The following is a 19,011-nucleotide window of genomic DNA, read 5'->3' as shown; positions in this document are numbered from 1 at the left end:
CCTCAAGATTCAATTTGGCGTTAACTAGCGCTGAATTCCCTGTGCCATGTGGTATAGGCGATTCAAAGAAAGAAACCTCTTTCCTGAAGGAGGCTATTAATTGTGTTGGACAGACAATAAAATATATTTAATTCAGCACTTTCTATATATACTCTGTTATACTTGTCTCCGAGAGTTCTGTTTTAGAACTACCAGGTGTGGGTGAAGGAGGAGTCAGCACAGTGGGGTTCATCAGGACCAGGGCCCGGGAGCAAGAAGGACCTCCAGGGACCCAACTGGGTCAGACAGAACTACAAAGAGAAGCTCGGCTAAGCAAATGCTGTATAGTCTGCTAGCAACCCTTGGCCATGCACTGGACTTCAGTGAGAAAACCCTATGATCCTGTACGGTCAATAATTGAGACAGGTGGGCAGGAACAATCAGAAGACACCAATGATCGGGGTCATGAGTACACATATTTCCTGACTAAGATCCACCTCTGTCACTCCTCACTCCACTCCAACCGAGATCAGCCAACTGGGATTCTCAGTGAGGATTCTCATCACAGCCACAGCCAATGTCCACGGTGCTTATGACGGTCACAGTTTCAACACATTTTTCACTGTCTCAGCTCAGTCTCGGTGTCACCCTGTGAGCCAGGTGTCACCCTGTGAGCCAGGTATTATATTTATACACATCCCAGAGGTAAAGAATCGAGGCAAGGAGGTCAGATAAAGACACAAAGCTTGGAAGCTGCAGGCCTGGGGTCTAAGGCAAGGAAGGCTGGCTCTGGGACACATGTTCCTTCATCTTCTGCCTTTTGACCTGGCAATAGAGTCTAAGGCAACCTTGAACACAGGATCGGGTGAAAAGGCAGTTTTCTCAAAAATAAAAAAAATATTTTCACATATATAAATTTTAATCAGGCACAGGGGAAAGAGAATCCCGTACTTGAGCACAGCCTGGATTATAGCTATCTTTAGCTCTAGAGAGAGAGAGAGAGAGAGTGTGTGTGTGTGTGTGTGTGTGTGTGTGTGTGTGTGTGTGTGCAAATCCTTTAAAAGGAGTCCACACATGGCTGCACGCAGGATTCCTCACACCCCTCTTGATGCAGAGTGGAGAACACTGGATGGTCTAGTTCATCCCTCAGAGTCCTAAACCCGAGGGCCTGTGGTGCTGGCTGTCACTTCTCAGGAAGTCCCAACCCATCCAGAATAGGCAAGTGTATGGAGACAGGGGAGGTGACAGGCAGAGGCACCTCTCCATTCACTGCAGGGGAGTGAGAACGCTCTGGGAGTGATGTCTGCAGTGCTGAGCTCCCTCAAAGCCACTCTGCTGTATACTTCAGATGCTCACACTGTGTATGCTACATCTCAACAAAGCTAACACACTTTACTCTTTACGATTAAGATAAATATATTTTTTAAAAAAGAGACTGTGTTGGGGAACGGCAACCTCTCTCTAATGTCCTTGAATAAGGATTATTTCACCACAAACATTGTTCTTGCTTGGGACATCACCTGGGCTAAGAAGTTGACAGCTAATGGCTCTGTGAGCAATTATTCAACCCTGCCTTTTTTTCCCCTATCCCACCCTGGGCACTGCTACAATGACAACTTTCTTGGTCACTTATATGCTATCTTGCTCCACTCTATACTTCTGTGCCTTGCCATCTGTCCCCCGAAAACTAACAAGTCATCCTTGTACCAAAGCATCCCCAGACCCCAGTCCTAAAGAAGTGCTATGGCCACCACTGCCTCCTCCTCTCTGTTTTCTTTTTCTTATGTTTTTGTTGTTGTTGTTGTTTTTTGTTTTTGTTTTGTTTTTTAGACAAGGTAGCTCTGGTTGGCCTAAAACTCTGTGTGGAACAGGTCAGTCTTGAATAGACTCTGCTTCCCGAGTGTTGAGATTAAAGGAGTGTGCCACTGTGTCCAGCCCTGTAGAATATTTCTGTCCCCTCAGTGTCACAGAGCCCAGCTGGGCCCGGGACTCTGTAGTCCCATAGTTTTCTAGGGAGTGGTGATTTCTTGTACATCTGACTACACTGCAGGGCTACTTGGGCACCAGTTCAGCAAACACCCATGTAATCAGAACGCCGTCCCATCTGGTCATGCTCTGTCCTCCACTTCCTTCGCTGGGGATGTTAGATTTCCTCCATCAGTTCACCCTCACTTTTCCACGCCCTGTGGATCTGGACTTAGAGCGATGGTTGCTGCCAAGAACAGACCAAGTTTCCCTCCGAGAATCTCTCCTGTGGGCTCAGACTCTGCTCCTGGCTGGAAGCAGGTTGCTGACCGGGCAGTCTTGGACCTCGGCAAACACACCTGTGCCTATATTACTTTCCTTCCTCTACACAGAAGCTACTCCCGTGCCCATGCTCTACCAGCCTTGAGCCTGCAGAGTCCTCTTTCTCTCCTTCACAGATAGTCTAGGTTGCCAGGCAGAAAGTTAAAAACTGCTGTAGGGGATGGCTAGAGTTTCCTCACCAGAAAAGACCTGGTCATGCACATGAGTCTGGTACTCAGCGTAACCCTCCACCCCACACTCTATCCTCCCAACTTAAAAAGACAAAAAGGAATTCCTGCTTGAATATTGTGAGCCTCTGTATCCTACTCACGCTGCCTTAGGAAGGTGATCTTCTCCCAGGGAGGAGGGCTACCCTCCCGGCCAGCATCCCACACACTCCTATCTCCTCATCTCTATGGAGATTACAATCTCCCCAAACAGCCTTCAAATACTTTACTCTTTATGATTTAGATAAAGTAATTTTTTTAAAAAAAAGAGACTGTGTTGGGGAATGACAACCTCTCTCTAATGTCCTTGAATAAGGATGATTTCACCACAAACATTGTTCTTGCTTGGGATACCACCTGGGCCAAGAAGTTGACAGCTAAGGGCTCTGTCAACAGTGTTTTTTTTCCCCATTGTTTACTATTCCTGTCTGCCCAAACTGGGCTCCCTCCAGCTCAGCTTCCTGAGACCTTAGGAAAAAAGGAAGTTATGGATAAAGGAACCTCTGAAAGCTGGCTGCCCAGGTCGGGGAACAGGAGGGCAAAGGCTCCAAGGTCATTGGCCAGTGTCACCATAACCATGACTGGGTAAACCAGGCAAATGAGTGCATTTGCTCAGCTCTCCTCAGGATCCATGAAAGGAAAGATGCAAGCTGCCCAGGACAGGCCTCCCCTCTTCCATTCATGCCACACTTTGTGGGCTTCAAACACCATCTCTCCAGCTTCGGGCAACGTGTATATCCTAGAAAGTAAACCGTCACCACAGAGAAGTACACACCTATCACATCCTATCAACAAGACTACCTTGTCCCCTAAAGAAGCAAGGAACAGACACGCACAACAGCAGAGTACAGAAAATGCTCAGTCTTAACACAGCTTAGGAGCGGGTGGGCTGGCATGTGATCTCATGCCCGCCCCTACCCCAAGACAGTCTTCTAGTGGACTGGGGACAGTAGAAGCTTGTCACTTCGTCTGACTGCAGATGCTCGGGCTTTCTGCCCCTTGAAGGAACCAAAGGGGTTTAACAACGTGTCTCCTCCCCGATTCCCACTAGCTCCTGGCCTCCCTCACAATGGAGGATGACTGAGAAGAATCCTTTCAAAGTCATATCTACACTTCCCAAGGAAAAGCAGCGGCTGTGGGGTGCTTCCTTCAAAATCTTCACCGTGATTCCCCACTGGCTGCTTCGCACCATTTGCTTGGTTCTCCTTTGGCTTTGCGTGTTCTCGCCCAGAGGTCACAGAACTCAATTCTTCAGGGCCTCTTCATTATTCTTTCTCAGAGGATCTGAGACAAGGAGGTAGTAAAGGACATAGCTGAGGTGGCTCCCACAGGCAGCACAGGGGTGCCCGGTTGCCCAGGTGCCATCACCAGCACAGAGATCCCTCAGTTCTCTTAGGACCATGGTATGGTGACTCCCAGAAGAGTCTAGAACAATTGTTCTTAACCTGTGGGTTGCGAACCCTTTTGGAGGTCACATATCAGATATTTACATTATGATTCATAATAGTAGCAAAATTATTAACAGTCATGAAGTAGCCACAAAAATAATTTTACGTTTGGGGGTCACCTCAACATCAGGAACTGTATTAAAGGGTCACAGCATTAGGAACCCCTACTTTTGACATACTGATGTGCCATTTCCAAACAGCAAAGTGTGTCCCATTAAAGGGCTCATTTCGGTGGTTTTGACAAATGCAGTATTATCTGTTGCCTTAGAGCTCACAGCTGCTAGACTCTGCTTCAGACTGTGCACGTACTCCTGATGTCCAGAACAATGTCGCTGCACAGAACCTTTCACATTGCGGACTTTTCCCTCTTGTTCCTTAACTGAGTGAGCACCTGGCCTCCTTTGCTACACCCGTGACCCAGCCCTGCCTATGTCCCCACTAGGTTGATAAGCGGGCAATTTCAACTTTTAGCTTTTTAACTTCCTTCCTGAGGAGCAGTGAGACCCCATGTGGAAATACCACAGCCACACAGCTCAGTATCTGAAGCACCTCTTTCCTTATTACTGCTTGAGTACCACTCCTACTGCCCCGAGCTTATGCACCTCTCTGCCTGCTGTGGGACTCTTGATTCCAAACACAGGCTGTGCCTACATAGCTCTCCAGGACCTGCCCCTGGTGCCTCTGGTGACCCCTGAAAACACTGCCCTGTTGTTCTGGAGAACTTTGATCTCAAAACTCAGCCTAAGGTATACGTGGATCACATTTTATGTCTCACAGATTGTGGCAACTGAGGTTGAAACAATTTTATTTTTATATCATTTCTCATAGGTAGACTCTAAGCAGAATACCCCAGGAATGTGTACCCACAAATGAAGAGAAAGCAGGGGGACCTAGGACCACTTCCTGGACTAGAGCAGGAACCCTGGGGGGTGATCCTGGCAACTGCTGAACATGGTTTGCTTGTCTGTGTTCTCCACTACCCTTGCCTTGCCATATGCTGGCAATGCTGCCCTTGAAGCCTCCAGTTCCCCACCCAGCACTAATCTGGAGGTCCCTCAGGGGCTTGTGTCTCACTCTTGAACCCATGCTGGACATCCTGGTACTGTGTGTGATGGTTTCAGACAACCGAAGAAGCCCATAGGCAGCCATGTTTGCTGGGGCAACTCGTTGCAAATTACCACATAGCCGCTCAAGTCACAGAACAGGCGGTCCCGAGGCACTGAGGTGTTATTGTGACAGGCTGTGAGTAATGGGATATGAAAGGCTACCTGCTCTGGGAGTTTCTGGTTTGTGATGCATTAATTCTTCACAGAGCCGGAAAGAACCATCCTCTATGGTGGGGGGTGGGGACTTTCATCCCCCAACCCTCTCAGAAGCAGAGTGAGGAGTTGCAGTTAGACTAGATCCTGCTACCCAGGCCCCGCTCTCCCGAGGCCTGAGCTGGACTCAGAACCTGGGGCTGCCTTTTGCATAGGAGCATGCAGCTGGTGGAGGTTACTGATAGGACTCAAGTCCGGTTGGGTTTTCACCCAGGAAATCTAGGAGGGAGCTACCAGAAGAAGGCAAACACAAGGGCCTGGGTTTTGACTTTGGCCAATGGCAATCACTCCAGGAGCAGATGTCCCACCTTGAGCACAACTTCTCATGTTGGGTTAGCCTAGACAAGCCACGGACACCTGTAATCCTCTCTCCCAGGCTCTGACTTTGATGATGAAGCCCATGTCTTCACAGAGATGCTGAAACCATTTAGAGAGCCTGGTGTGGTGGTATATGCTGGTAGGTCAGCACTGGGGAGGATGAGGCAGGAGGATGATCATTAGTCAGAGCTACAGAGTTCTAGGCCATTCTGGGCTACGGAGTGAGGCTTCTACCTTCCAATTTTTCTCTGCCTCCCAAAATATTAAGAAATCTGAATGTGCCAGCTACAGGATTTGGTATATTTTCTACAGGGTTTCTTTCTGTGCAGCCCTGGATGTCCTGGAACTCACTTTGTAAACCAGGTTGGCCTCTAGCTCAGAGATCTGCCTGCCTCTGCATCTCGAGTAGAATTAAAGGCGTGTACCACCACTGCCAGACAGACTTATTTTCTACTTTTTTACAGGGATGGGAGAGGTTCTTTGGTTGAGACGGGATCTCAGTAAATAGCATAGGCTAGTTTTGAACTGTCTTTTCAGTCTAGGTTAGCCTCACACTTGAGTAATTTTCTTACTTCAGCACCCTGAGTGCTGGGACTATTGAGTGTGCACCAGGCAATGCTTCTGGAACACCCACCCTTCTGGAAAGGAAACTCCTCTTCTTCCATAAACACCCAGCCACACTCAGTGATCTTCCAGCCAATTATGGGGAAACTGAAATCAAAGCAAGTGGCTCTTCTCTTTCTAGATCAAGCCATATGAATTCTACACCTTCTGATGCAGGCTTCTATCACTGCAGGGGTGGGGTGGGGGCGGGGGTACACACTCACCTCACTAATCAGCCAAAGGACCAGGAGGGGTTGCCAAAATCTAATTCAGTCTCCAGCCATTCGTAGTGCAGGAAACCAAGGACGTTGGAGAACTAAAGTTGGATCTCTTTACCCTGCATCCTACCTTCTAGGTGCTCTCCTGCTATTGGCACGATTCTCTCTTATACCAGAAACATCCAGAAGATTCAGGAGGAGGGGGAGATCTGTCTCTCACTATCCCATGGATGTCTACCACTCACAGTCATCTAAAGACCTCCCCGCGGCTCCTGAGTCCTTCCTCTCTGGTAGAATACCTATCTAGATGTTAGCCACATCTTTGGCATCTAAATCCTGTGAGACCAAATGCCTACCACCAACATAGCCCCTGCTTTCTGCCAAGAGAGGCAGACGTTGACTAGGGTAACAGGATCTGCCGGTTACATTCAACGGGTTCTCTTTTAGCTAGCATGGTGAATGCCGACGCTTTGATATTTCACTGGTTCCTTGCATCACACAGAAGCCTTCTGCTAAGACCTAGGCCCAAGCCGCTCAATGAGCACAGGGAGCTGTATTACCTTACACTCCTCATCCAACAGGTCCAGGATACCCAGCTTGGCTTCTATGAGGTCTATGCACGGTTGGTTATCATAGAAGTCAATCAAGGTCCACGGGATCTGCTCCTTCATATACTCTTCTTGCTCCAGCTTGAACACATGCTAAGACAAAGCAAAAGGCCAAGGTGAGTGCGCTGTGAACAGCGCCTGAGAGCTACCTCCCCTATGCTCTTATTAAATTCTGTCATGAGTGGAAATGGCAAAGCGCAGCTAGGTGACTTCCCGTTCTTGTCCAATCCCAGTCTTGGAGTAGTAGACTCCTACATGTGTTGCTGGACTCTAGACAGTAAAGGAATTGTGCACCCGGCCTTCAGTTCCCTAGATGCTCTGAAAGCTCAGTTTAGAGAGAAGTGGGTCAAAGTCAAGGGGCATTTATTCGCTTCTCAGGAGCTTCATCAAGAAGCAAAGGGAAGGGAAGGGCAGAGCAGAATCACACCAATCTCAGAAGAGAAGTGACCCTGGGTGTCACTCCAAGGGGGACAGTGAGGTCCTGACGCCAGCAACCCAGGTCATACCCTGAGCCTACCGAGTTGAACTGTTGCTGGAGCTTTTCGTTGGCATAGTTGATACAAAACTGCTCGAAGCTATTAATCTCGAAGGTCTCAAACCTGCAGAGGGAGAGAGGTGAAGCCACAGGTAAGATACACCACCCATGAAGTACTCCATGGCTGCCCCTCTCCTTTATACAAGCACTGAGCTGCCAGGTTCTGCCCTGTGCACAGACTTCCATTGCAAATATCAATGCTGGGAATCTTGGAAAATTAGAAACAGGGGCATTAGGAGCTTTCTTTTCAACCGATAAAGAACTGAGAGTAGGGAATTACAGGGAGCACAGACAACTCGGTCAGCCATGATTCTGTGCATACCGGCAGGTCTTTTATTGGTGATTTTTAAAGAAAACCAAACTTATATTTTGCCTCCTGTTTTTATCGGCTAACTTTCCAACCTAAAAACACCACCACGATATTCTTCCAGGATACCCGTTTCAGGTCTGTATGGGGCTGGGAATTGCTGGGTTTCTGGGTTGGGGGCAGACAGAGGACGGACAGGTCTGTTGCTATGTCTCAAACCTAGGGCATTATTTCTCCAATTCTCAGAAACTCAGGAGCTGACACATAGATGTATTAACTCACTAATCCCCAGTGAAGGGCATTTGGTTCTTTATCGAATGCTGCCATCAGTATTGTGACAATTTTATATATCTCTTCAACTTCTGACTCTTTCCTAAGGATATTTATCCAAGGAGATTTACCATGTCAAAAAGCTCTCTTTGTTGGCATGTGGATATTGTATGTGATATGCATGTATGTGAAGGTGTTTATGGAGCAACAAGCATCTGTGTGTATGAGGAAGAGGTCAGAGGAGGATGGTAGGTGTTTGCTCAACCTCTCTCTACCTTATTGCATTAAGAATTCTCCCTCTGAACCTGGAACTCGTGTTGGTGGCCAGTAAGTTCCAACAGCCTCTCTGCTTCCACCCCAATAACGTTGATGTTTCAGTTGCTTATATAGCTATGCCCTGCTTTTTATGAGTGCTGGGGATTTGAACTCAGGGCCTGCTGCTTGCACAATAAACATTCTTACCCACGGAAGCATCTCCCCAGTCCCCAGAGCACTGTTTTACGAAAGGCAGAAGCAGGCACAGCACCAGAAAGGTAGAAGTAGGTTGCTATTTCTCGACCTATGCCTTGCCATGAATGAGAGAGTGTCATCCTAACACCAGTCAATAGTGCTATTTTATTACATAATTTCTACTGGGTTGAGCTCATCCATACCAGTTTGTTTCAATACTTTAATGCATTTTTACAAATGTCATACATAACGTATCACAGAGATCCAGATAAACATTTTTCGGAAAGAGTTCTTTTGTAAACACATAAAACTTCAGTGTTTTATTTAGCTCTACACCATCCCCGCACCTCACTAGGAGTATTACCATAGTCTGCTGTTGAAAAATGTCTGGTATGATTTAAAGCCCACTCCACAAGATGGAAGTCATGCCTTGTACCACTAACCAAGTCATAAACTAGTGGCTGTCTAGGTTATAAGCCCGAGGAGAAAACCCAACACTACGGATGCTGCTAAATGGACAAAGTAATAAACGGTTTCCTCAGGGTCTTATCTCTACCCATGGACTAGGAAGCCTCTCAACCCCCACTAGAGGAGGTTCTTTTTTTCCAACAATTAATAGTGGCCTAAACCTGACCAACATAAAACAAGACTCTGGAATTCCCAGCTCTAACTGGAACAGCTACGTCACATGCTCTACCCCTCAAGACTAAGGAATTCATCTCAGAAGAGACCGTGGGAAGGACTGTAAGAGCCGGAAAGGCTGGGCAGTTTTTGCTGCTCATGTGAGCCACTGCACACGTGAGCTCACTCTTGAGGGCTTGCACAGAACCTGTGCAGCAGTGATTCCCAACCATCCTGATGCTGGGACCCTTTAGTGCAGTTCCTCACGCCGTGGTGATCCCTTGATCATAACATTATATCGGTTGCTACTTCATAAATGTACTTTTGCTACTGTTATGAATCATAATTCTTGCCATGATGCTGATGGACTGAACCTCTGAAACTGTAAGCCAGCCCCAATTAAATATTTTCTAAGAGTTACCTTGGTCACGGTGTCCTTTCATAGCAATGAACCCAAACTGATACAGCCCTCAAAGGAGTCATAACCTAGAGGTTGAGAACCGCTGCTGTACAGGCTCATACAGGCTCAAGTCAACACAAAGGGGGAGGGGCTTATAAAGCTCCACCCCTAGCCAAGAAGTTATTGGCAACTGGTTGCTGTTAGAAGACAGCAAGTCAGTTTTCTTTAGGGATGTGAACCCTGAGAGGCCACCATGCTCCGATATAAAACTCTGTACCCAATCATGGACAGGTGGAGTCAGTGAGGTTGGGAAGGGAAAGAGGTGGGGAGAGTAGGGGAGGAAACTGGAGGGAGGCAAAAGAGATGGATATGATCTAAGAGATGGATGTATGTATTATATTCATGCGTGAAATTCTCAAACTTTAAAAAAAAATATCTGATTACTTGGTGTAAAAATATCTTTGAACTGCTTTGATAATCAACAGAATTCAACATTTCTCTTCTGAATCATTTATACTCTGTGAACTGTCTAAGAAGCTCTGTAACTTTGTTAGGTTTTAGTCCCCCAAAATGGACTCATGTGAAAGGTTTATACTTTAGAATGCAATACTGCAGTATTGTTCAACACATGCACTCACAGTGTGGCTGGAGGATGGGCTCAGGAAGGGAAGCCTACAGAGAGGAGGGCAGGGAAGAGACTTGGTGCAGCAAGAGGAGGGGCAGGGAAGCCTATTGAGGGGAGGGGAAGAGAAGGGAGGGGAGGGGAAGAGAAAAGGGAGAGGAGAGAAGGAGAGGGAGGGAGGGGAGGAGAAGGGAGGAGGGAATCAAGGAAGAAGAGGGGAAGGAGGGAAGGGGAGGGGAGGAGAAGGGAGGAAGAAGGAGGGGGGAGGAGGGAGGAGAGGAGGAGGGAGGGGAGAAACATCATTAGGGCCTGATGATACATGTTGGTGGCACATTACAGAAATATTCCCAAACACTAAGGAAGGCTGGGACAAGAGGACTGCAAGTGACCCACAGGACGTTCAGGGGAAGCAACTGAACTACAGTGGTGGTGGGGAAGGTCTAAATGTGAGTCAGGCATGATGATGCGTACACAAATGCATACATATGTGTGTATATACATACTTATACATATGTATGTATGTGTATGCGTGTAGATATATGAAAGGGACAATTTTACCAAATTAGAAAAACAAGACTCAAACGACTGGACAGAAGTGGAGTTGATCTCCATGCAAGTGAGTAGCATTGTAAGCTCCAGCTGTTTTGCCTCAGATGAGTGGGGCCCATTTGCACCCAGGGCAGCACTGGGCCTGATGGTTAGCTGGAATCAGAAGGGAGGTGGAAACTTTCCTTTACATATCAAGCTCAAAGACTGCAGTGCAGTGGCCCTGTTCATCAGCACTGTCCTTGTCACAGTTCCTATGGCTGCGATGAAACGTCATGACCAAGAACAAGTTGGGGAGGAAAGGGTTTATTGGGCTTTACACTTACACATCACTGTCCATCATTGAAGGAAATCAGGACAGGAGCTCACACAGGGCAGGAACCTGGAGGGAGGAGCTGGTGCAGAGGTCATGGAGGAATGTTGCTTACTGGCTTGCTTGCTCTCCATGGCTTGTTCAGCCTGCTTTCTTATAGAACCTAGGACCACCAGCTCAGTGGTGTCCCGCCCACAATGGGCTGGTCTCTCTTGAGTCAATCACTCATTAAGGAAAAGCCCCACAGGCCTGCCTACATCCAAGTCTTACAGTGGCATTTTCTTAACTGAGGCTCTTGCTTGTGTCAGGTTGACCTAAAACTATCGAGTATAAGCACCGACTGGACACCGAGGTTAAGGGTTCTGTGGGTTTTCCTTTAATGCTTATAGCAACCAGGAGTGAGGGTCTCTTACTAATTCACTCTACAGTTGGGGAAGCCCAGATATGAGGAAATTAACCAAAGCCAGGGAATCACAAGACCCGAGTATCTGAATACAGAGAATCTAGTCAAAAATCTTAATTCTGAGAGAGGCAAAAGTTTGATTTGTAAGGAAGAAGGGATAACTTGGAAAGGCTGTGAGCACAGTATGTTTGCAAGGAGGAGTATCTGAGGCCTGGCGTGAGAGAGAGGAAGGGGAACTGCCAATAGGGAGAAACTGGAGGTACAGGCTTCATCTGGCCTGCTACATCACTGCAAACCACTCCACCCTCCCACACCCTACCCTCCCACTTCTAAATATGGACAACTGAGTTTTCTGTCATTGCAAGCTCTTCCCTAAACACTACATTCAGAAGGCACGGCAGTCCTGTCCCTGGTGAGGGGCTGGAGGCACAGTGGTGGGGATATGGCTCTGTGTGGAGGGATTACCCAAAAGCAGATTCATCAGGTTCGTAACAAGCCCAGAGCAGTGTTCGAAAAGCCTTAGGGTCTCCCCCCACCCCTACCAAGGTCTAAGACATGGAAAAGTGGGAAATCACCTTCAGATCAAAGGAATCAATTGCTTGGAGACAGCCATGTTAAAATACAGCCTTTGGCCGTGCCCATGTGGGAAAATGACTCTAAGTTAATAAAACAAGATCAAAGATTCAAATGCTATGATGAATCACAGCCCCAGTAGAACACAGATGAGGCAACAGCTATTACCCCGTAAAATGGCCCTCCTAGTCCAGATAGCGCTCCTGCAGACCAAGTTAAATTACTTAGAACCTCAATCCACCCCCACTTCCAGCCACAGTGATGGTTGATGACAGTGCAAGCCGAGAGGAAATTTAATTAACATAATCTACAAGGAAGATTAAAGAGTCAGCCTAGCAATAGGCCAGATAATGGGCACGGGGTGTGCAGGCAGAGCCAGCCCTGGCTGGGCTCTACAGACTGAAGATTTAAATATCTCCCACTTGTCATTTTTTAAAGGTTTACATTGGTAGCACTCCACAAAGAACATTCTCATTAATTTGAGGTGGCAGAAATTAGCTCATAATTTCCCTGTTTCTGAGATATTATCTGGTAACAATTCCTCTGCCGTCTAACATAATTACTGTAGGGCTGGAGAAGGAGGAGAAGCTGGGCTGACTGGGGAAATGAGTAAGACACCTGACCTCAGAAACACAGCCAAGGAGAGAGGACAACGCTTCCTTCCCAGCCAAATCATATCTGCAGTAATTCTGCCCATCAACAGAAACGACTTTTAAAAGTAAATACACTCTTAATCCATAGCATTAAAATGCCACAAGGAAGCATTTGCAAGTCTATGCAAGAGGGAACAGGAGCTATCCTGAGAAGAGTTTAGCCACAATTTGCAGGTGGGAGGACACACACACACACACACACACACACACAGAGAGAGAGAGAGAGAGAGAGAGAGAGAGAGAGAGAGAGAGAGAGAGGAAGGAGGAGGAAGGAGGAGGAAGAGGAGGAGGAGGAGGAGGAGGAGGAGGAGGAGGAGGAGGAAGAAGAAGAAGAAGAAGAAGAAGAAGAAGAAGAAGAAGAAGAAGAAGAAGAAGAAGAAGAAGAAGAAGAAGAAGAAGAAGAGGAAGAAGAAGAGGAAGAGAACACTATTCCCTTATTTCCATAGGGATCAGAAAATGCCAACTCTCAGGTACTATGTCTCTCCAAATCCACCAGCCGATCTTATAAGAACTGCAAATGAAGATCAAGCCATGATCCCTCGGCACCAAATGACCACCAGAAAGCCATCTAGGGGCTATGGTAGTACATGAGAACCTTTCAAAGGAGTATTAACTTCATCAGCTCTAGGCTTTTAGAGGCGAGGTCACAGTGTTGGGTGGTGGGGTCTGGGAATAAACAGAGGAAAAAATTAGGGCCTCATCTGAGCACTTAGTTATGAAAGGGGAATATTCCAAAGGACTACGACATGTGCCTAACCCATGGCTCACATGCGGCCATGGATAGGTACGGTGACTACATCCCCTAACATGAAATCGCCACCTTTCTTAAAACACCGTTTTGTGACTTTTGTCCATGTGTTCCTGTGTGTAGGTACACACGTATGGGAGGGGACATATACACATGCTCACGCATGCGGAGGCCAGAGATCAGTGCAGTGGTCTTCAGTCACTTTCCCACCCCATTTCTGAGACTGCCATCTTCTCTCTCTGAACTTGAAGGTCAATGATTCTGCTGCTCTGTTTGGCCAGGGAGCCCTGTGGGTCCTCACGCCTCAACCTCCTCAGCACACCCAACTGCTCTTTAAAGACATGGATTGAAGGACCCCCAAATTAGGTTCTCACGCATGGGTGTCCTGCACTTTACCAGTGGTGCCATCTTCCCATGATTCTCTTTGGTAACTTGATCGCACAGTTCTCGAGCCTGAACTCTGTAGATAATAGCCCTGCTTTACGTCATCAAAAAGGTGGACGCTCCGGCATGAGTCTAGAAGTGTGGTCTTGGCATCAGAGTACCCCGAGTCGTAAAGCTCTCTTCAGATGCTAGGACAGTACAAGATGAACAGAATGGAATCACGTGACCTGTGAGGTCTAACGCGCTATGCTTGCTCTAAAGCTGACAGTGTCCTGTGTGACCTTCTGGGCCACCAAGAACGGGGTTGCTGTCCATAGGACAATGGGTAAATCGATCACAGTTTGTCCCCCTTAATTCTCTACAACACCTGTTTACAAGGGCCAGGAGAGGCTGGGCAGTCATCTCCGAGCAACTGTACTGGGACTGCCCAGTCTGCATTGGAAAGTGGAATCAAAGCAAAACAAACCAAGGGCACAAGAGTTTCTTTTACCAGAGAAATGGATTCTCCACTATAGGGCAGAGATTATAGAATAGAAATGGAGTACGTGGAACTCAGTTCCACTGAGGGGTTAGCGATCAGGACATACACTAAATTCCTGAAACCCAACAACAAAAGCAAACATTGCAAGATCTTGGACTGTATGGTGAAACCCAATGAACACGGACATTCATCCTGGTTCTGGTATATATGTGGTCAGATGCTTCAGGCTCTCCCTGCCTTGACTGCCCCACCATGATAGACTCAACTTCGAACTGTGAGCTAAGATAAACACTTTCTCTCTTGGTTGGTTTTGTCAGAGTATTTTATCATAGCAACAGAAAAGACACAAGATAGCAAATCTCATGCACTTCTGCCTACTCCCTCCCCCCACCCCCGGAGCTGGGGACTGAACCCAGGGCCTTGCACTTGCTAGGCAAGCGCTCTACCACTGAGCCAAATCCCCAACCCCAAACCTGCCTACTTCTTGCAGTGTTCTCTGAGTGACAGGTTTGTCTGCTGCATCCTGCACTGTCCTCTGCAAAAATGGACTGACTAGAGCCAAATCCTGAAAGCCAAGGTCAAAGATTAGAATGATAATAATAATGTCTATCTCTCCACATCGAGCCATTTATTTCCTGATGCCTCGAGGAAGGAAGAGGAATAAAGGATTAGCTCTGTAACTAACCAAGCCAATAGAGGCGAATGCTGGCTAATCAACACGAACAGAGACTCCAGCCAAAAGCTGCCATGCTGTCCTCTATCAATATCCAGCCCTGCCTGGTAGGAACATCCCACGGGGAGCTTCACAGGTCCTTAGTTAGAACAGCTTGGCTTGGCACAATTGCTCTGGGTACTGCCTATCTTGCACTATTCGGAGAGCAGACGAGGGAGCTAAAGAAAGAGAAGCGTTCTTAAACCTAGGTGCTGGGTGTCTGGAACTGGTCTGTTCACAGAGGCCCGCAGAGGGGACGGTGGGTAGCAGGGCACCACAGTCTCTAAGGGAGCCACATCCCTTTCTACCCTATGAGCTACCTGAGAGTCCGTGCACGTGGAGTACAGATGTGCTGCGTGGTGCGAGCTCCTGTGGTGCCTGCTTGTATCCTGAGTAAGTGCTTACTTCAGGGTGGGACTCTGTGAAATATTCATATGTACAGGGTGGAGTGAAGCAACCCACTCATACTTCAGAACTCTTCTCGGTTCTAACTCTGTGCTGAGGTTTAAGGCTGGCCCTTCAGAGGCACAAGTGGAAGGAAGACCCGGAGACACCAGGTTCTAACATCTGATCCAATTCTCTTAACCTATGTGTCTTAGTTATTTTTAAGTTCCTGTAATAAAATACCCCAGCATAGGAAGAAATGGGTTTTTGGCTCACAGGTTGGAGGTTACAGTCAATCATTTGAAGGAAATCACAGCATCTGGAGTCTGGGCAGGTCTTTACGCTGTGCCTTGCAATCCCAAAGCACAGAGCAATAAAATCTTATGCTCAACTCACCTTTTCCATTTTAATACGTTCCAGGACTCTAGCCTGGGGAGTGACACCAGCCACAGTGTACAGGTCTTCTCACCTGAAATCTGATTACCTGAAAATACTCAAGGTGGGGTGTGTGTGTGTGTGTGTGTGTGTGTGTGTGTGTGTGAGAGAGAGAGAGAGAGAGGGGGGGGTATAAGGCAGAATCACTTATTGACAGTTGGGCAGTAAGTTCTCTAAAGAGTGCAGTGTTCTCAGGATGCTACGGCAAAACTGAGCAAAGCAGGTGTCCTGCTGACTACAAGGAGAGAGGCCTGCCCTGAGGAGACACTGAGGGATGCATCTCCCACTGCTGTCAACCATCTGGCTTCTGTTCACATTTAAACTTTTGTATTTATTTAAATTTATGTATATGAGTGTTTTGGCTGATAGCCACAGAGCTCAGAAGGCATTGGGTCCGGTGAAGGCACTGGACCCTATCAAGCTGGAGTTACAGATACGTAAACAACCATATGGGTTCTGGGAGCTGAACCCAGGCCCTCTGCAAAGCAGCATGTGCTCTTAATTACTGAATCATCTCTCCAGCTTTAACACCTTGGGTTTTCTCTCTCACCCTGACTGTCCTCCTGTCCCCACTGCTGGAATGGTTGCCTCTCCTTACTTTCCATGTTCTGCCCTCTTCCATTTTAGTTCATAGCACCTTCGGCAGACAACTTTCCTGGTTGTATGAACGTGCATGAGCTCTGGTTTTAATCTTCGGCATCACCGAGTATCTAAACCCCAGGATGGACCCTTCTACAGGTTCTAAGGCTTCTTGCATTATTACCTTGTGCACGACACTTAACTCTTCAACATGCTCCTTTGCGATCCCAGAAATCCAATTTAGCTCTTTTCTTATGCCCCATGCAGTACGGTCTGACGTGAAAGCCACCACTGAGCCAAGGCATCAGAGGAAGTGAGAGAGCCTGTCTGCACAGGAAGGGGATCCTCCTCTATGCTACCCTCAGGGGCTCCCAACAGTTCCAGCCCACCACGCCGCGCTTCATTCGAGTGTCCCTATTCTTGCAGCGCTGCAATCTATGGGGCTGGGTTGCTATTTTAGGACAGAAGCAGTCCGTCCAGGAGAAGGGAACCTATTCTTAGCTCACAGAGGTCAACGCCATTTCAAGAAGAGCAGGAGGGATACAGCCCTGTCCACATAATTTCACGTGAGTGTAGACAGGTCTGAGATAAAGATACCAGCAAGACTGGCTCACAGCCTCCCTTGAAGTCAAGGGAACAGCGGAGACGGACTGTGATCTGCAGTCATGCAGCTCTTGGTGGCGGCCTGGCTAGAGAAAGCCAGTCCCCCGATGTCTCTCCATGAGTATTTCCCTCCGAGCTGCATGGCCTCTCCCTGAAGAGATCAGTCATAAATAAAAGCCCGTCACATCCCTCTAGATTCCAAAAGGAAGAGAACCCACACAAAAGCTACCATATAGCACTGGTCCAGGCAGAACTGGGCAGAATTAACATTAAAGCAATTGCCTCAGTTGAGGACAGATCAAGAGGTTGACTGAAATAGAACCTAGCAGGTACAAAGAGTGGCGGAGGCTTCCAGAATGGAGCCCATTTCCTTCTCAGGGTCTGTTTCCTAGTAGTAAAAATGGATGCCGAATCTGACCCTGGTGGTATACCGTGGTTATCTCTGTAACTGGGAAGCTGAGGCAGGAGGATTTCAAGTTTGAAGCCAGTCTAGGCTGCAAAGTAAGACTGTGTCTTAAGAATATCAATGTTATAGAGGCTTGCAATAGGGACAATGATATCAGTATTTTCACAGGGAACATTCTTCCTTGGGGACTGTCACCTGTATTGTAAAACCACTTGGCATGTCTGGTTTGGAGTTTGGGGTCAACAGCCCCAAATGCCTCTATGCCTCATTAATTCTCCTGGCTGAAACCACTGGAATCCATTCAGTCGGTTGTTGGCTCCCAAGTGCCAACAGGACCACTTCTGACCATCAGGTAGAGTGAACACTAGGGGTGCAGGCCTACCCATAGATATCCAGGACCCCGATGAAGGAGTGTTGTTTAAGGGAGGTTTGCAGGGCCTTGTTGATGTGCTCCACAATCCAGGAGAACAGCTGGGCATAGATGTGCTTGGCCAGGGCATTGCGTGCGTTGACCACTTGCTGCAGGGACATGGTCTTGACGTAGGTCTCGGAGGTGGTGACCAGCTTCCGATGACACAGCCAGTGCTCCATCTGACTGTGCTCTATTCCTAGCAGGCGGCAGAAGTTGCTCAGGTGTTCGTCCTGGGGCTGAGGATAGGAAGGCAGGGTCAGGAGGGGAATGGAAGATAGGCTCCTTTGCACTCTTTCCATCCTACCAGAGGCCAAGTGCCTCCCGGCACCCATGGAACCCCATCTCTGCTCTACCAGCTTAGCCCCACACCCTGTGTCAGGTTAAGTGTAGAGCCTGAGCGGTATTGCTTGAACTCATGCCTGCCAATGACCACGTTACGAAGACTTAAGAAGGTAAAGCACTGGGCACTGCGCTTGTGCCCTTCCTGAACTGCCAGGTATCTGGCAGGAGGGCACAGCACAGGTGCAGGGAACGGTCTATGAACAGACAGCTTAGGAATGCAGAGGCAGTCCAGAGTCAGGAGCCAGAAAGGAGCAGGTGCAAGCTGAGCATGCAGTTGGCGTCTGCAGGGGCACCACTCCCGAACTCGAGCAAACAGTTCCCAGCCTCCCACGCAAAGCCCTTTACATAGAAGCTCTAGGTCTGCCTAGCATCCAGCCACCTCCCCAGGCTTTAGGTTCCTTCTGTGATAGGGACCAGATTGTTGACTGTCTTATAGGTAGGCGGGACATGGGAAGCACCTTGGGGCTTTACAGTCTAGTTCTCGAATCATGTGACTTCAGTGGGCACGCGCAGATGTACTGGGAAGAAGCAAGCCCAAACGCAGCAGACAGCGTCTCTCAACAATGAAAACATGCTAATAGGCTTGACAACACACTTGCCGGCTTCCCAGCGACCACAGAAGGCCTCCTTTGGGTCCTGACTTGTGCTTACCAGCCATACCACCAGGCTTTTGAACTACTAGAAAACTAAAAGTCCCCACAGGGATATACCTCACCTCCATTAAACCAGCTAAGTCTCTTGGGAAATCCCTGCTGCCCATCCAGGAAACCCCACAGAAAACCTCACATCCCTGTGGTTATTCACGCCCTCATCTTGTACTTGGCAA

At 48.0% G+C, this 19,011-nt stretch overlaps 1 protein-coding gene across 6 annotated transcripts in view; it reads right to left on the bottom strand.

The window, feature by feature from the left end:
- Window positions 1-19,011, bottom strand: part of Myo5b (myosin Vb) — a 303,903-nt gene that overhangs the window by 99,452 nt on the left and 185,440 nt on the right. For all 6 annotated transcript variants that reach the window (XM_087592156.1, XM_087592152.1, XM_087592157.1 and 3 more), the window contains 3 exon segments: window positions 17,814-18,079; window positions 7,524-7,605; window positions 6,959-7,099 (listed from right to left, as the gene is read on the bottom strand). In XM_087592156.1, the coding sequence (XP_087448282.1) occupies window positions 6,959-7,099; window positions 7,524-7,605; window positions 17,814-18,079 (489 nt within the window).

This window comes from Rattus norvegicus, chromosome 18, assembly GCF_021556685.1.
Source record: "Rattus norvegicus strain SHRSP/BbbUtx chromosome 18, alternate assembly SHRSP_T2T, whole genome shotgun sequence".
NCBI classification, from domain to species: domain Eukaryota; kingdom Metazoa; phylum Chordata; class Mammalia; order Rodentia; family Muridae; genus Rattus; species Rattus norvegicus.
The sequence above is the reverse complement of the archived record's forward strand: the minus strand, read 5'-3'. Positions and strand labels throughout refer to the sequence as shown.